General features: G+C 39.4%; 1 protein-coding gene and 1 pseudogene across 1 annotated transcript; both read right to left on the bottom strand.

Moving 5' to 3' along the window:
* Positions 1-3684: 3684 nt before the first annotated feature.
* On the bottom strand, positions 3685-5030 carry LOC148298637 (sphingomyelin phosphodiesterase B-like; annotated as a pseudogene).
* A 3282-nt stretch (positions 5031-8312) lies between these two features.
* On the bottom strand, positions 8313-11178 carry LOC148298636 (uncharacterized). Its single transcript, XM_088276740.1, has 2 exons — positions 11102-11178; positions 8313-9192 (listed from the first exon to the last, which is right to left on the bottom strand). Exons 1-2 carry the CDS (start codon positions 11176-11178, stop codon positions 8313-8315), a joined length of 957 nt encoding a protein of 318 aa, XP_088132866.1.
* Positions 11179-15424: the final 4246 nt, after the last annotated feature.

Here is a 15424-nt window from a genome sequence, read left to right as displayed (position 1 = left end):
CTATTGAATGGGCTTTCCTAAGCCCAGTTTTAATTATTTGATGGCTAGCTAATCGAGCGATGACATTGTTTTCGAGTGTAAGGCGGTTTTATTTCGACGGGCTTGGATGCCCTGAAAGAATTGTTATTGCCTTTTCTGCATTTCTATTACAAAGCATCATAGAAGCCAATGATTAAATAAGAACAATGCTCAAATGCGAGAAATTATTAAGGTTATTACAATTTTTAGTATTCCTCTGCGCACTCTTAATCATATTATATCATAGAGTTGCCTAACAAAATAGTTATGAATATAACATATTCCACAATAATTCAAAATGAATAAGAATGATAACGACGACGCCTATTCAAACGATGCTGCAGAGTCGTCTCAGCCTCAGGACTCCTCTCAATCCGAAAACGAGTAAAATGAGGATTCCAATATGATTGAAAACGTAGACTCCGAAAAAAATGAAGGTAACCCACCCATTAATACTCAGAAAACTCCCTTGAGTCTGCCGATGAAGATGACTAGCCATCGCAAAAAGCAATTTAATGCTCAAAATAGGAAAAGCTGGAGAACTACTTGCTGAAGATGGCCATTTAAAAATAGAAAAAAAGGAACACATTTCAGTAGGAAGTGATGTCGGATATCTTAGACAAATTAAAGTCGTACCGCCAGGCAGCCTATGAGAAGACAGGCTAGGAACTCATCACTCTCAGGGTGCAGGAGCTCGTCTACAATAAAATACTCGTGCAGAGCTACAACTGTTCCGAGTTCAGGATAATACTCGCCCACTTCCATTTGGCCAAAGCATACTTAAATCACCATGCTTAGAGCAAACTATCGAACATATCACACTGGCCATCTTCAAGAATGAAAAACTTTTTGAGGAATTGCCTCTCACCATCGAATTTCACTGCCGAATGCTCAATATTCTGAGTGAGAGCCTCATGCTGAAGGGCGAATACGATGATGCTGTTGAATCCTTAAAAAGGAGCATCGAAATCTCCGCCAAAATATACTCCGAGTCCGAGGATGACAACGAAAGATAAGGCTCCTCGTAAATGTAACAGTCAAATGAGCAGTTCGGCATCATAAAAGATATCAGCTTTCCTTGTACATATGTGATAACTCTTAGAATAAATCGGTAACAATGCGAAGATTCTGTTGGCTAAATGCTTTTTGCACCACAAAGAATACCAGTAGGCCCTCAGCATCATCGACTAAGTCCTCGCCAATTATGGTGGCAAAGAGAACAATGAGGAGAAGTATGCACTTGCCCTCGTGCAGAAGAGTAGCATCTTCGACAAAGAGGGGAAGAGCACAGAGGCAGTTGAAATCTATAATAAGCAATCAGTAATTGTAGTGTGATCCTTAGATATCTTTATCAGCATAAACTACCCGAAGCCAGAATTCGTGGCAGAACTCTACACGCAGCTGTCTGAGTATTTCGAGAAAATGAACAACATTGAAAATGCATTGGCCTGTCTCCAGAAGGTCAAAACACTTTACCAGCAGCTTTATCCTCCTACCGACAAGAGAGTCATTAAAACGAGGAGGAAAATCGCAACCAGCTTGCTCAAAAATTAAAGGTTCAAGGAATCCATTAATGAGCTCTTGGATATTGTCGACCTTGAAGAAAAGGTCTATGGAGAAAATTGTATCCAAGTCGCGAGGACTCTGAAACTATTAGGAACCGTCTACATATCAATGGACATCGGACATGCCAAAAACTATCTCAAAAGAGCATTGAACATCTTTAACTCTCACGGCAGCGCCAAACAAGTCGCATAGGTCCGCTAGAAGATAAAAATGATCACAAACAACGGCAGGAACGAATTAGGCCTCGGAGTGGTCGACGAGAAGCTGATTAGTTAGCAAGATCTCTGATAGTCAAAGATATCTTTGCAAGCCTATTAACACATAGCTTATATTGTGAATGAGATATCATCTATCGAAGATTATTAATTTGTTATAATCGAGTCAAATAGAAACTAATTCATGTTAAAATAATCTTCAATCCACAGATATAAATCGCTCTTGATTAAGTCAAAAGGCAAACCCAAACCCAAACTGAAGCAGACTCTCACAAAAAGGCCTTTAAGCAAATACGGTTTAGAAATCCAATAAACTCAAAATAGAAAGCCTGAAATACCAAAATAAAATGGAACTGTTACCTCATTACAATAATTCTAAAGCAGCATGAAGGCCAGTCATGCGAATCCATCAATGCACATCAAAAAGAAATCAATTGAACAATGGCTCTCATCATCATCCTTAAAATAAATCCTAAAGGAATTGAAATTACAGAAAGACCTTTCGAAGATGCTGAAGAATATGGTCGGCATGCAAAATGGAAATGGCTTACAATCTCACGAAGCCAATTCAACGCGTAAAAAATATATCTTAAAAAGCGGATCAAACTCAACTGAATGGATTGAGCTTTCTCATAAAAAAATTACAAGCGATTAAGAGAACATGAGATCCATAATCCCGTCAAAAAGCAAAGATAATCAAAACAATTCAACGCACACAATACATAGCACAATTCATCACACACCACATAACCCCATTAGAAATTCTGTCAGTCGAGAAAGTTCAAAAATAATTTAATCACATGTCAATAGGAATTACAACAATCCTGTAAGCAAATAATCTCCCTCGTTTATTGTTCTTAATAACTCTGCTTCAATTTACAGGAAACCTCATCCAAATACGAACACATGTCATCAAAATAATATAACTTCAAAGCCACTGAAAAAGCATTCGAAGTCAAATCCGTGCACAAGTGATTAGTAAAAAAATGTAAAAATTAATAAAATTACAATTAAATAGAAATTATCTGAGCTTTCAATGTTAAGCTATGCTCTTTAGTCGCCTTATAATTAGCGAAAACTGCATTATACGTCATATTAGAAACGCAGTTCAAAACTAAAACAGAATATGAGAGTGGAAAAAATTCAGAGTTTTCAACCTTGTTCAGCGACTTTTAAGTAATCGGCTAAATTGGAGCGAACATATAAAAAAGAAAATAATCAAAGAATCAAAAAGCAAAGAATGAGTCATTCATTTTTATCAATGAGCCGCACAACTTATACTAAAAATATAAAAAATTCAGATAAAAAATCATTTGTAGAGAAAAAGAATGCAACAGGAGCCAACTACTACTACAATAAAGCGCAGTAAGATAAACTGGATCACAGTCGGATATCACCTTGGGATATTTCGGAAAGAGCTCGCTTATCTGAAGATGTTTGATTACACGTTATTTTAATATATTGTGATACAATATGATGTGATTAATATGAAAGGCATAATGCAATATATGGTGGCATAATTTCGTAAACATATCATTCAGTACTATGCTTTAAGTCTCTCCAGGGCCCAGCAGCTTTCTAAAATTGAGATTTCTTGAAAGTGCCACCATTGCAAGCTGCATTGAATTCAGGAGTTGAAACAGTATCACAGAAGATATTCAAGCCTGACCCTCCGGATTGAATTCCTCCATTTTTATGAAATTCATAGAGTTTTTGGAACTATGGATCATCACGTATTTTATTCCTTAATTTTGTCATTCCCCCTTGAACAGTCATATCCTCAATTCCAAAAGCCTCTTTGAATTTATAGAAGAGCTCGAAAGATGGCTGGTCATCTTTCGTATAATTCTTTCGTAAATCAAACCTATGTTAATGATAAAGATACCGATACTGAGAATAATCAAGTACTTGGAGAGTATCATAATCAACATCCATGACTCGATATTCTGGAATACGATCGCTGTAGGTAGTCAAGCTCGGCGAAATCAAATAGTAATTAGAAAGGTCTGCTTTCTTTATGTCAGTTAAATTGGTCATTTTAGGGAAGAAGGCAAAGTGATCTCCGTGGGTATGGCCATAAAACTGACCCCGGATGTTATAGGCGTATCTATCGACTAATGCGCTGAATCTCATAGACCATTCGTTCAGATTATCACTTGGTGGAATATGCCCAATAATGTAAACCATTTGGTTTGCAGCCTCTGAAGCCTTTAACTATTTTTCAATCCAGTCGAGAGTTTGGCCAGGGTCTGTGGGATCCTCCAAAAGAAACCAATTCATATCATTACCTGCTTGCGTATTCACCGAAATTACCTTCAAGTTATTCAATGAAGGATAAGTCATTGCATAATAGCCCTTGGTTCGGAGTGATTACTGTGCTTGGGGATCAAGCCATCGTCCCCATATTTGAGCCAAGCCTGCATTTAACACACCTTCGCGGCCGCTTCGATAATCGTAAACATTGACTGGCCAGCTTTCGTGATTCCCCATTGCCGCTATGATTGTGGCATTTGTATAGGACCGGATCTTTTCAGTAAGCATGTTCGTAAAATTCAAATTATACGACTGGGTCTGCTGCCAAATATCATGTGGGGTGTTATCGCCTGTCCAGATGATGGCATCAGGATTTATAACTGCCAGCTATTTTAGAAAGACCTCAAAGGTCTGCAATGGTAAGTCACATAATCCAATTGATCCCCAATGGCCTGCTTTTCGTGTGGAGTTAGCTTTGGCTGAGACGTTTGCCCTGCAGCAGACAGGTTCGACACAATCGAGAGGAGCCCCAGGAGAGTAAAAGAGATCGGGGTGCAAATCACTAATGTGCATGATCTTAAAGGTCTTCCTCTTGGTGGGGTTTTCCCATTGCTTATTAGGCTTATCTTTCAGTATAGCATTGATTTATTGAGTTAAATTTCTCTTGACCAATTATTTGCCACATGCATGCAGATTTTGGCAAACTAAGTGCGGGTTCGTATGATGTTTCCATAGACTGACAATAATGTACTCCGTCATTTCCCCAACTGCCCCATGGCAGACGGTGGAATCTTAGATATTCTTGGCAATGCAAACTCTGGTCGCAATTTCATCCAGGACCGAAACTATTGGACGTGTTGGGAGAGATTTCTGTACAGCACCCACAACAGAGTGGCATAACTCACATAGAGGTAATTGCTCTACTGAAATACCCAAAGCTGCAGTCAGAAGCAAGCAGTTTAATAGGATTTTTAACATAATTAATCTAACCACTAAGCAAAATATATTCAATATTATCTACCTTATCATCTCACACTTCCTATCGCTCTATTAGTACTCGATTATGTAAACGCTTTACTACTGACTGCCAAAAATTAATGACTCTAAAACTAAACTAAATATTAAATATTAGGTACGGAAATGATTCAATTCAGCATAATAAGCAGATTCCATCCATAGGGCATGAACACAGCAAGAAAGAAATTAATTAATTATAATTAATAGCCTCGAAACCTCAATTAAGACGGATATATATTGAGAATCGCCACAAATACAATCAGTGATATAATCATAGTGTATAATCCATTATTGTAATTGAATCACGTATTCCAAATTCCGAATGTTCAACTTACTCTCGAAGACTCTGGTTCAATGCCTGTTTGTACTATACTTGGTGGTTGTTGTCCCATGCTCAGGAGTCTATTGGCCAGACCATCTCCCTCATATTATCTAGTAAAAAGATATTGAATTCACATCCAAATTTTAAATCAGCCTGCATGCCCCGTAATCTTAAATGTAGTCACTTACGCCTCTGAGAGTCTAACACCACAGCCAGGCTTCATAACTGTCAAATCGAAACTAGTTGAGAGCAGAGGGAGATTTTGGGGTGCTGAGGTTCTATCCTAAAGATAAAGCATTCATTATTTACTAAGCACTCAAATTTAGAATAATATGCCCGCAAAATTTAGTATTGCCTGCTCACTAGAATCGTGATCTCCTGTAGTTTCAGATACTGTATGAACTGAGTTATGGAACGGGTGCAGCCTACCATAATATCGGATTAAGTTACTTCATTGCCTCATTTGAAGTAGATTCAGAGGGACGCATTTCATCGAAGTCAGAAGAACTCAAGGCTTCAGCAGAATTAGGTAGCCAATTTTATGCTAAACTCATGGCAGCAATGGAATAACCCAACAATGTCATCAATAAGACAAAGGTAAAAGAAAGACAGTAATAACTGGATACAAGTATGAAAATTGAAGAATATTTTGCACTGCCCAACCCAAACACCGTAATTATCGATTATATTAAGCCTGAAAACATTTACGTCTATCGCATTAAACAATCTGCAAACGATTAAAAATCATGGTTATGGGCAATACGCAGAACATAGTTAAGCCTTCCTTATTAACATTTTAGCCACTTAAAATAGCTTCTAAACGGATGCTAAACCGAAAACACGCAACAATCGAACAAATCGTTGCATAATTAGTACGCAGCTAAGTTAAGAGCCTTCAAAAATACGGCACCCACAAACAAACCCTCAAAGAAGAACAAATAAGAAGCGAAAATAAACTTAGAAGAGCCCTCATGCAGATCCACCAAGGATGACACAGTTAGAGAATAGCTATGATCATCAATATAAATTATATAATGGTGAAAATATCGCCTATATGCAAGTAATACTAAAAACGATCAGATCATAACTCTGATATTGAGACTAATTGCTCTTTGTGATTGGCTATCTGGTTTGGGGAATCTTCCGATCGGCTTTCTTTACCCGGCTGTGGGAGAATGATGGTGGCCCCATTTACTCCCTTCATTAATTCGAATTTAACATCTTTATTGGCTTCGAGCATGTTAATCAGGAGGAGTATCTGCTGGAGGCTGTGTTCGGAAGCTCCTTTGACTAGCCCACTCGCGATGCGCACACTTCTTTCACATTCCTCTTTCTTGGCATTTAAGCATTCAGCTAGTGCCTTATAGTACCAAATTTTAAATTTATTTGCATTTACATCTTCCTAGACAGCGGCAGTCGCATGCTCTAAGACCTTCTTCCATTGATGGTTGTTTGCCAGGGTGGTGATCAGTTCCTCATAAAACAATGAGCCGATTACTGGGCTGTTCACTAGCTATTCTAAGGATTATAGGAGCCGAATAGGAGACTCATCTGTTACTTTTCGAGAAGAATGGGACAGCAAGTATGAGGTTGCCGGAGAAAGGAACGGGCTGTACATCAAAACAAGGGAGATGAAAGTGATTATTACTAAGACCCAACAGATTTCTGCAGCCATTCCCGTAAATTATTATTAAACGTGTCATTTGGAATCATAATTGGGCTTTATGCCTAACTATTTATATAGATTGACCAAAAGCTGACTATAACTCCACACATAAACCAAAAAAAGTATCAATTATTTGAAAAATATATTTATGAATTCACTCATCTGCATGCCTCTACTTTCTCTGTATTTCAGCATGCCTTATCACTTCTAACTTATCGCATTGTAATTGCGTGAATATTGGCCTCCACGAAATATTAATAAGTGGATGCGCACAATCATATTAGATACTTATCGAGCATAGGAAACAGATATTGCAAATGAAATATTTATGCACATCAAGTTCATCCTTGCCAACTTCTTTTTCGAATGGCAATATTTTAAATTGTATGGCTCTCATTTGAGCAATGGCTGGGGAGGTCAGGGATATCTTTGTTTGGAACTCGAATTTGAATGGTTGAAGGTTATTCTGTTGGCAAGGTCGGTGGAACGATATTTGGCTTAGTATTTTTCCCTTCAATTTTCTATTTCTATTTTGTTGAATGACGGCATCCCATTGTCCACTTAACTTAATGTATCTTATAAAAAATATATTAACTTTCAATTATTAGCCGAGACAACCAGTTTCAGCCGTCCAGTAATTAGAATCAAACTTGAAACAAGAAAACGCCAATAATTTGATTTTTTAACAGGATAAAATTGCACTGTATTTGATTTTTGTATTATTTACGTATTAGCCTACATTTAGTGGTATCCATTAACGAACGATTTATGCAATCATTTTAATGCCTGGAGTTCGGTGTTGAGTTTGGTGATCACTGCTTGCAACCAGAAATCGTTGCCGATTTACTTCTGCCATTCGATGCCCATCTTTTTGTCTTTGAGCTGCATTAGGCTTCCGGAGATCATCAGCTCTTCGATGTCCTCGTCGATTTGGTATATGAGTTTGACCGCGATTTTGTGGCTGTCTTCGTCGAATTCCAGGCTGAATTTGATAGGGCTCACAATGTCATAGGGCAGTTCCGTGAAGGTCTCGCTTTCCTTTTGCGCGCTCTGCAGGTACTCATTCAGCCAGGCCAAAACGAAGTTCGGGTTCACAGCCAACGAAATTGTCTTTTCCTTTGTCGACAGAGGAAGGTCCTCAATCCGAAGGGAGGCATTGTCTTTGTAGACTTTCATGAACCCCTGGGAAATCGACCGGTCCTCTCCACAGCAGTCGTTTTCCTCTTCCATGACTGAGTTATAAGCAACTGTTACTTTACTGATGCATGATTTTGACCCTGGCTTCCTCGATTTTCTTTTTGCTCGCGTCGCTCTCCACCATTTTGTAGTATTTCTCTTTCATGATTTCCGTGATCTCGTCCTGCATGGCCTGGTCCCCGCAGAGCCATTCGTCTTCCTTGAGCGATTCGAATGTCGGGCGCTGCTCGGGCTTCGCACTGAAGAACGAGTTCATCAACCTTTTGAATGGGTCGCTGAAGAATCCTGCCGCCCTCCTCTTTTCATGCATCGCCCAAAAATTGCTGTAGCGCCCTTCCCGAATCATTTTGTAGATCTTGTCGCCGTCCTTGGTACTGATGAAGGGTGGGCTGCCTGCGTACATCACAAACAGGACAACTCCGGCTGCGAAGATGTCCGCCTGCAATCCCGAATATTGGCCTTTTTCCATTTCGGGAGGTTTGTAACCTTCGGTTCCCAGCCGAGTGTACAGAATTCCATCTCCGTCGTGGCCTTCGCTCAGCGTCGAAAGCCCGAAATCAGAGACTTTGAGGTAAAAGTTTCTGTCGAATAAAATATTTTCGGGTTTGAGGTCGCGGTGAGTGACTCCGACGGAGTGCAGATATTCGATGGACTCAATGAGCATTCGGAAGAGGGTTCGGCAGATATCGGCTTTGAGTTTGCCCTCCTTGGCAATGTACTCGAAGAGCTCTCCGCCTTCTGCGAACTCGAGGACGATGATTGGCCTGATGATTTCGGCCTGCCCTTCGAGCTTCACTCGGGCCTCGGCCTTCTTGTCGACCAAATTGATGAGATATTTGAAGTTGAGCTGGGAGAGGAACTTGACCTCCTTCTCGAAGGATTCCAGTCGGGATTGGCCAGGCAGATACACTTTGATAGCGTAGAGATCCTTGCCCTTGCTGCCCAGGTAAACACTAAATCAGAATGCGGATACCTCGCTTGGCCGCCTTCGCCGAGGAGCCCATGCACTTTATAGTTTTCAATGTAAGACTATGCGTCCATTTGTTTTCCCTTCACTTAAATAATTATTCAATATTCAATGGGCAAAGTTTCAATTGGAATAATTATAAAAGAATTTAATTTAATAATGACTTCTGATTATGGATTTGCTTATCTTTAATTAGATCGAGATCATGCCTGCTGCGAATATTTGCTAATAATTAGATAATTTTATGAAAGTAGTGGCTATATTAGTTCACAAAAATAAGATGCGGATGCTCATAATTTTTTACAGGTGCATGGTATGTATAACAGATTGATTAATTTACTAAAATAGAGGTTTTTGCAGAGGATCTAGTCGATTATTATTCATGACGATCTCACAACTTATGTGCAATCTCGATCTCCCAGAACACTTTTATATTAAATTCACAGGTAGGGAAGTTTAGCCATAGAAATATCGCATCTTACAATAATGCTGCAAATACCAACATAAATACAACATATATATTTACATGCGTACATACGCGAAATACAATACAATACATATATGCGCATATAAATGATCACGGGTCTGATCATGCGGATCCTGTGAACAACAGGCATTCACTTTCATACAACTGATTAAATATTTCTATCATTCCATGATTACCAGCAATGCAAATTTTACCATTATTCTTAGCTGATAGTTGCACCATGCACTTTATTGATGACAAACTGCTTTATACGCTTTTAGAGGTCAAACTGGTGCTGGTCTATTACTGTCTGTTGTCCGGAAGTAATAAAGTCGTGTTGGGCAACGTGCTGGACAATGGCAAGGCATTTACAATAAACGAGGAATTGCTGTTAGCTACAAGCAACTCTACGGCAGATGTAGATAGCAAGCAGCGGGCTTTGGCATGATAGTAGCCAATAGGTTTAAGAAATTATAAACTCCATTAGACGAAGTAATAACGGTGCAGTGTGTAAAACCTGGCAACATTGCCGGCTGCATTTAATGTACCGCAATATATCTGTTCTATTTCTGAAATATTTTGCTACTCTTTGACGATCTGATCAGCAATAGCATTGCTTATGAGATTGAAGACATAGATCTTAGGGGTTGACAGGGCAATCAAGAGCAACGACTAGTCTCGGAATAGGACTGTACCCCTTATTTGCTATTTAAAAACTGCATTATCTTCAAGGTGTTTATTGATGTTGACGAGGAGATGTTGGTTGTAATTGCTCGACCCCTATTTTAGGGGATTGCCATTGTCTTTTTCCTCCTCCATCATCATATTATTGTTCCTATTGTTACTGATATCGAGAAAAGTCATAAAAGCATTTTTCCCGTTGTTGATGCTCATCTTGATTACTTTTTGGTAGATCTTGCCGTATTTGGTAGCATATATCAACATAATTTTGGTATCAGCCATTCCCTAACTCTACTAGCCCTCATCCACCATATCTCTGTTGTCCAATGATAAACCCTGCCCTTCTACATTTTCCCCAAAAGCCCCATAACAGTTCATGAGGACACTCTCGATAATACACATCTTCCCAATAACATTCAAACAAACAATCTCGTCTGTTGCTGTCTAAATGGCAATTCTCTCGTAGAACAGTGCATTAGTCTCATTCCTATGCTGTGCTTGTTGCTGTTGGTGATTGCTCTTGATGATTTTGGGAATGTTGTTGAAATGCGTGACTATTATTTATCTGTTGGTGCATATTGTGAGGAGTGAGATGTTTGGGTTAGTCGTCTGATGGAGTGATAGCTTGAGGGGCTTGTGAGTAGTTATTCGGTGCTTATAGCTGCTGCAGAGGAGATTGAGAGAGTTGGCATCGTTGCTCTGTTGGTGCTGGGAGTGTGGAGTAGGGAGTTGCCATTGATGCAGATAGCCGTTGGTGTCTAAACCGAGGATGCAGCTGCCCGGCAATTCTACGAGATCAATGATGCTCATCAGTATAGTCACAGATGCTATTTGAAAATTATACGAATCAATTTTAAAAATTCTGAAACATAGATAAATAGCCTGATAGGACGCTGCAGGCATTCAATATGAGCATCATCATAAAATATCACCAAATTTGTATCTGATCTGGCTCCTCAGGGTTTACGCATTGACATCTTTCATTGCGTTCACAAATGCGAGCATGTCGACTTCATCTTTTTGTTCTTATTCGACCCCTCTGCTCGCACCCCCAGCATAGTTCGGAAACAGCTACATTAGATCTTGGCTCGTCAGACAAACTGATTTATCCAGCTGCAAAAATATCGAGCCCACTTCCATTGCATTCTAATCATTTGGCTGCTCTTTCCTCAGTTTCGTGAATTCCTGGTTAAGTGCTTAGCGTTACTTGATGATCTATGGGACGGGCTTGATCATATTCACCAATAAATTCTTCATGCTCAGTTTCTCTACATACCGTTGGTTGTCAATGAAGATAACTGAGTCTCATAAATAGTTACAATCGTAGACTGCGTTGAGATTGTAAAACACACAGAAACCAACGAAGTAAGCGATTCGCATTTTGTTTGATTAGACCCCGTTTTTTAGTTTGCGGTAGAATGGGGTTGATTTCGATACTATCTTTTTGTTGATGAATTAGTTCTCTCGGAGAATGTCCTTTCTGCATTACTGGGATATGTGAAATGTGGTACCATATCGATGAACCACCGATGATAGGTGAGCTATTGCTTTTGCTTATTTTCTACAATCCTGCGGACGTGGGCTTATTTCTGTTAATTCATGGATTATTATTTATTTATGGTATTTATATTTGGGATATTCCTTTATCTTTATCTATATCTATTTATGAGCACCTCAATATATGTATAGTCATCCCAATGTTCAATTAACCTGATGGCAGAATTTAATATTTAAATTATATATAGATTCTGAGAATGCTGCAAGCATGCTGAATTCGATCACATACTCCTATTTAAAGGGCCATCACCGCTCGGCTTTGAGGTTTTTTTGGGCATAGACTACAATCCTGACGGTGGTTTTTCATGTTCTTAATGAAATTATTGATCTTCTTCATATTCTTCATCTTCGTCATCATGCTCCTCTTATTGCTCGGGCCCCCCTAGGAGATCCTGCTGGATCTGCGCGATGAGCCGAGCAACCTTGATCTTGGGTATTTTGTCCTCGTTGAGCATATGAGCGTGCTCCCTGTAGAGCTGGTTGACCACTTCCTCAATATTGGGGTTCCGGATCAGATCGTGTAAGAGGATGGTATAGACTTTCTTCTGCTAATCCCCAACCTTTTCTTTGTAGGCGATTCCGACGAGAGCCGGTTCCCTCCTAGCCACCAATCCTGCACGAATAATTCAAATTGTACTCAGAATTTATATTGATTTGCTCTGCATTCTAATATATTATCAATGCAGTTAGGGTTTATTTCATTAATCCCTCGCATTTAAAACCTATTATTTTTTAAAGCGCACATTTCCTGGCGCTCACACATCCAGCATGCATCGATGTGAACATTTACTGAGTCCTTCACAAAACGGATATGAAGATTTTCATACTTATCGGAGAATAAGAGCTATTTTAAAAAAACTCGGCACATCCTTTGTGCGATCTTAGATAAAGGACAATAAGGAGAAAATATTTAAAATAAATATTTCTATATTAACTAACATAAATGCAGATGATAATATAAGGGTCAGATAATATATATTAATATTAATTATGCCTGCATATTTTTGTGACCTCAACTTCTGATATAAAATAGCCCGTGATAAATAGTGCTTTCCCAAATTTATTTAGATTAGTTGGTGATGAAAAGTTCAGAGCCTGAACATCTCAAGCCACAGCATGCTGCTGCATTAGACTCTCACTGCCAAGTCTGCTTCGTGCCTTTCAGTAAGGCACCCCCTCGCAAAATTGATGAGGGGCTGGAATGCCTATATTGCATTAAGTGTCATTGCCGTGCGCACAAGTGCTGTTATGATCTCAATGCCAACTCCACGTTTGTCACGGCTAGACTAAGAGAATTTGTCTGTCAAAAGTGCGAGAAGAAGGAAACCATCAAGCAAGCCTGTATGGTCTGCCATCAGAAAGAGGGAGCAATGAAGGTTATCTAAGGCAACAAAGTCATTCATGTTTTCTGCGGGCTCCTTCACAAGAACATTACCGTCACGAGCTACTACCCTGAAATCACATTCAAAAAAGATGTTCAATATCAGGAAGTTGATGATAAGTGCGAAATCTGCCATAAGACCAATGCGACTGACCAGTGTGCCATGGAGTCATGCAGCAAGAGGTTCCATGGGTTTTGCGTTTGGTTCAAGCTGAAAACGAAATAAGCCGAGGAAGACTAGCCCGCGTGCTAGAGATACTATATGAGTAGTGGAGATAACAGCTGTTTCGATTTGACGAGGGAATTGTTACTATAAGCATGGGTTTTTGAGGAATTTGATAACATACTCGCTACATTCGAGCAGTACGGATTCAAAATCTCAGGGAAGGATAAAATCAAGGACCGAGTCTATCGCTAATATGAAGAAACAGAAAAGAAAGATACAGATACCTCAAACTACCTGAAAAGAGGAGGATTTGCCTATGTTTTATGTCAGGAGCACGAAACCTCAATATACTGCAATTGCTTAAATAAAGGCAATGGAGATATGGTACTCTGTGAGTGCTGTTTTTAATGGTACCACCAAAAATGCGTTGCCTACTCTCCCAAAAAGGAAAACGAGACATTCATTTGCCAGTATTGCAACAGTTTCTACGAGCTGAAGAAGAAGATAATTGAGGAAGTGAGAAGTACTAAAAGCTAACATTATGAAATAAAGTTTGATTCCCCGAAACTGCACCTGCTTGACTACTTATGGTTGCTTCGAGTAATCGACTATCGGATTTCAGGGGGGGCTGCAGCCAAAATGATGAAATAGCTAATCAAATATCCTCTCAAAACGAGTAAAATGGACATGATCGTGCGCAGTCAGAATCGAAAGAAGCTGACGGCGCTGACAGAAGAGTTCGTGGAGAAGTACCTGTAGAGCTCTGAGCATGAACAAATGGTCAAGCCAAAAACAGTGCTGTCATTAGACCAAAACCACAAGCCAGTAGTCCTAGCTGATAACATTGAATACAATAAGAAACTACAAGAGTACATCGAATTTATTCAATCTTTTGTGAAAAAAAACAACTTGCGGGACTCGTTCGGGCGAGTGATCCACGAGTTACGCTTCAAGGCAAAGGCTGCAGATGAGTCCTATGAGAATATATCGGAACTTGCTCAAAGCAACTATGAGTACCCAGAGATGAATGTGATCAGAGTGATGATGGACGCCTACAGCTTCATGGAGGTGTTGAAGGAAATAAATTGCGGGACAATGATAAGGTTTGAAGATTTGGAGGATGCTGTTCGGAAGGCCCAGCTATCGAGCAGTGTTCCCAAATACCTTCTGATGCCTCTGATTTAAAGATACGAAAAAACTAAAAATCTTGTATAATTAGTAAGCAAAAATATTGATTAGAACAAAGAAATCTCGGCAGATATCGAGACTGCCGTCCAACAGCTGGGCTAAGACAAAATCCTTCCTCCCACTATCTACTTGAATTTTATAGCATAACGAAAGTTCATAAAGAATCTTCACCTGCTCTACCTCAAGCAGGAGGGCAAAAGCCTCGAAGAAAAACTTGAAATAGCAGGCAAAATTAAAGTACTCGCAGACTGTGCTCCCTGCAAACCTAATCCGGAATTAGCAATGCTCATCAACGAATATAGCCGCCAAATGGTTGACAAACCTGTATACCTATAGATTAAAGATATCATTGAAAAATATATGAAAATTATTGTAGCATATTAGATCAAGGATTATCTCAAGAAGCAAAACATCAAACTCTCCACTCTCAACTCTCTGGTTGCCAAGTCTTAAAAACTTCAAATATCTGAGGACGAATTGTAAATATCTGCACTTGTTCACCACTGGCAGCAACTCAAGGCCAAATGGAGCCACTTTAATACTCAATACAAAAACAGTATCTCTCAACTCAACGATATCATCTAAATTGGCCAGCTTTCACTCGAACTATCACACATTTTTTAAGGCATTTCGACGCTTCCAGTCACCATTGCCGACAAACATTAATAATGCGATGAGTTCGGATCAATAAGTAGCTTGGAGAACAAACAGTAATGCTTAGAAGTATTAAAAATATTGGTCACTTAGTCTCAGCTGAAAAAACA

This window comes from Brachycentrus maculatus, unplaced genomic scaffold (assembly GCF_059751285.1).
Source record: "Brachycentrus maculatus isolate JH-2025_06_01 unplaced genomic scaffold, ASM5975128v1 h1tg001784l, whole genome shotgun sequence".
NCBI classification, from domain to species: domain Eukaryota; kingdom Metazoa; phylum Arthropoda; class Insecta; order Trichoptera; family Brachycentridae; genus Brachycentrus; species Brachycentrus maculatus.
This window is presented reverse-complemented; position numbering and strand designations above follow the sequence as displayed.

Coding starts and splice junctions, on each gene's coding strand:
- LOC148298636 (XM_088276740.1), bottom strand. CDS start 11,178: ATGAGCATCATTGATCTCGTAGAATTGCCGGGCAGCTGCATCCTCGGT. Junction 9,193..11,101: donor AACGGCTATCTGCATCAATG/GCAACTCCCTAC, acceptor TTACCTGGGCAG/CAAGGGCAAGGATCTCTACG.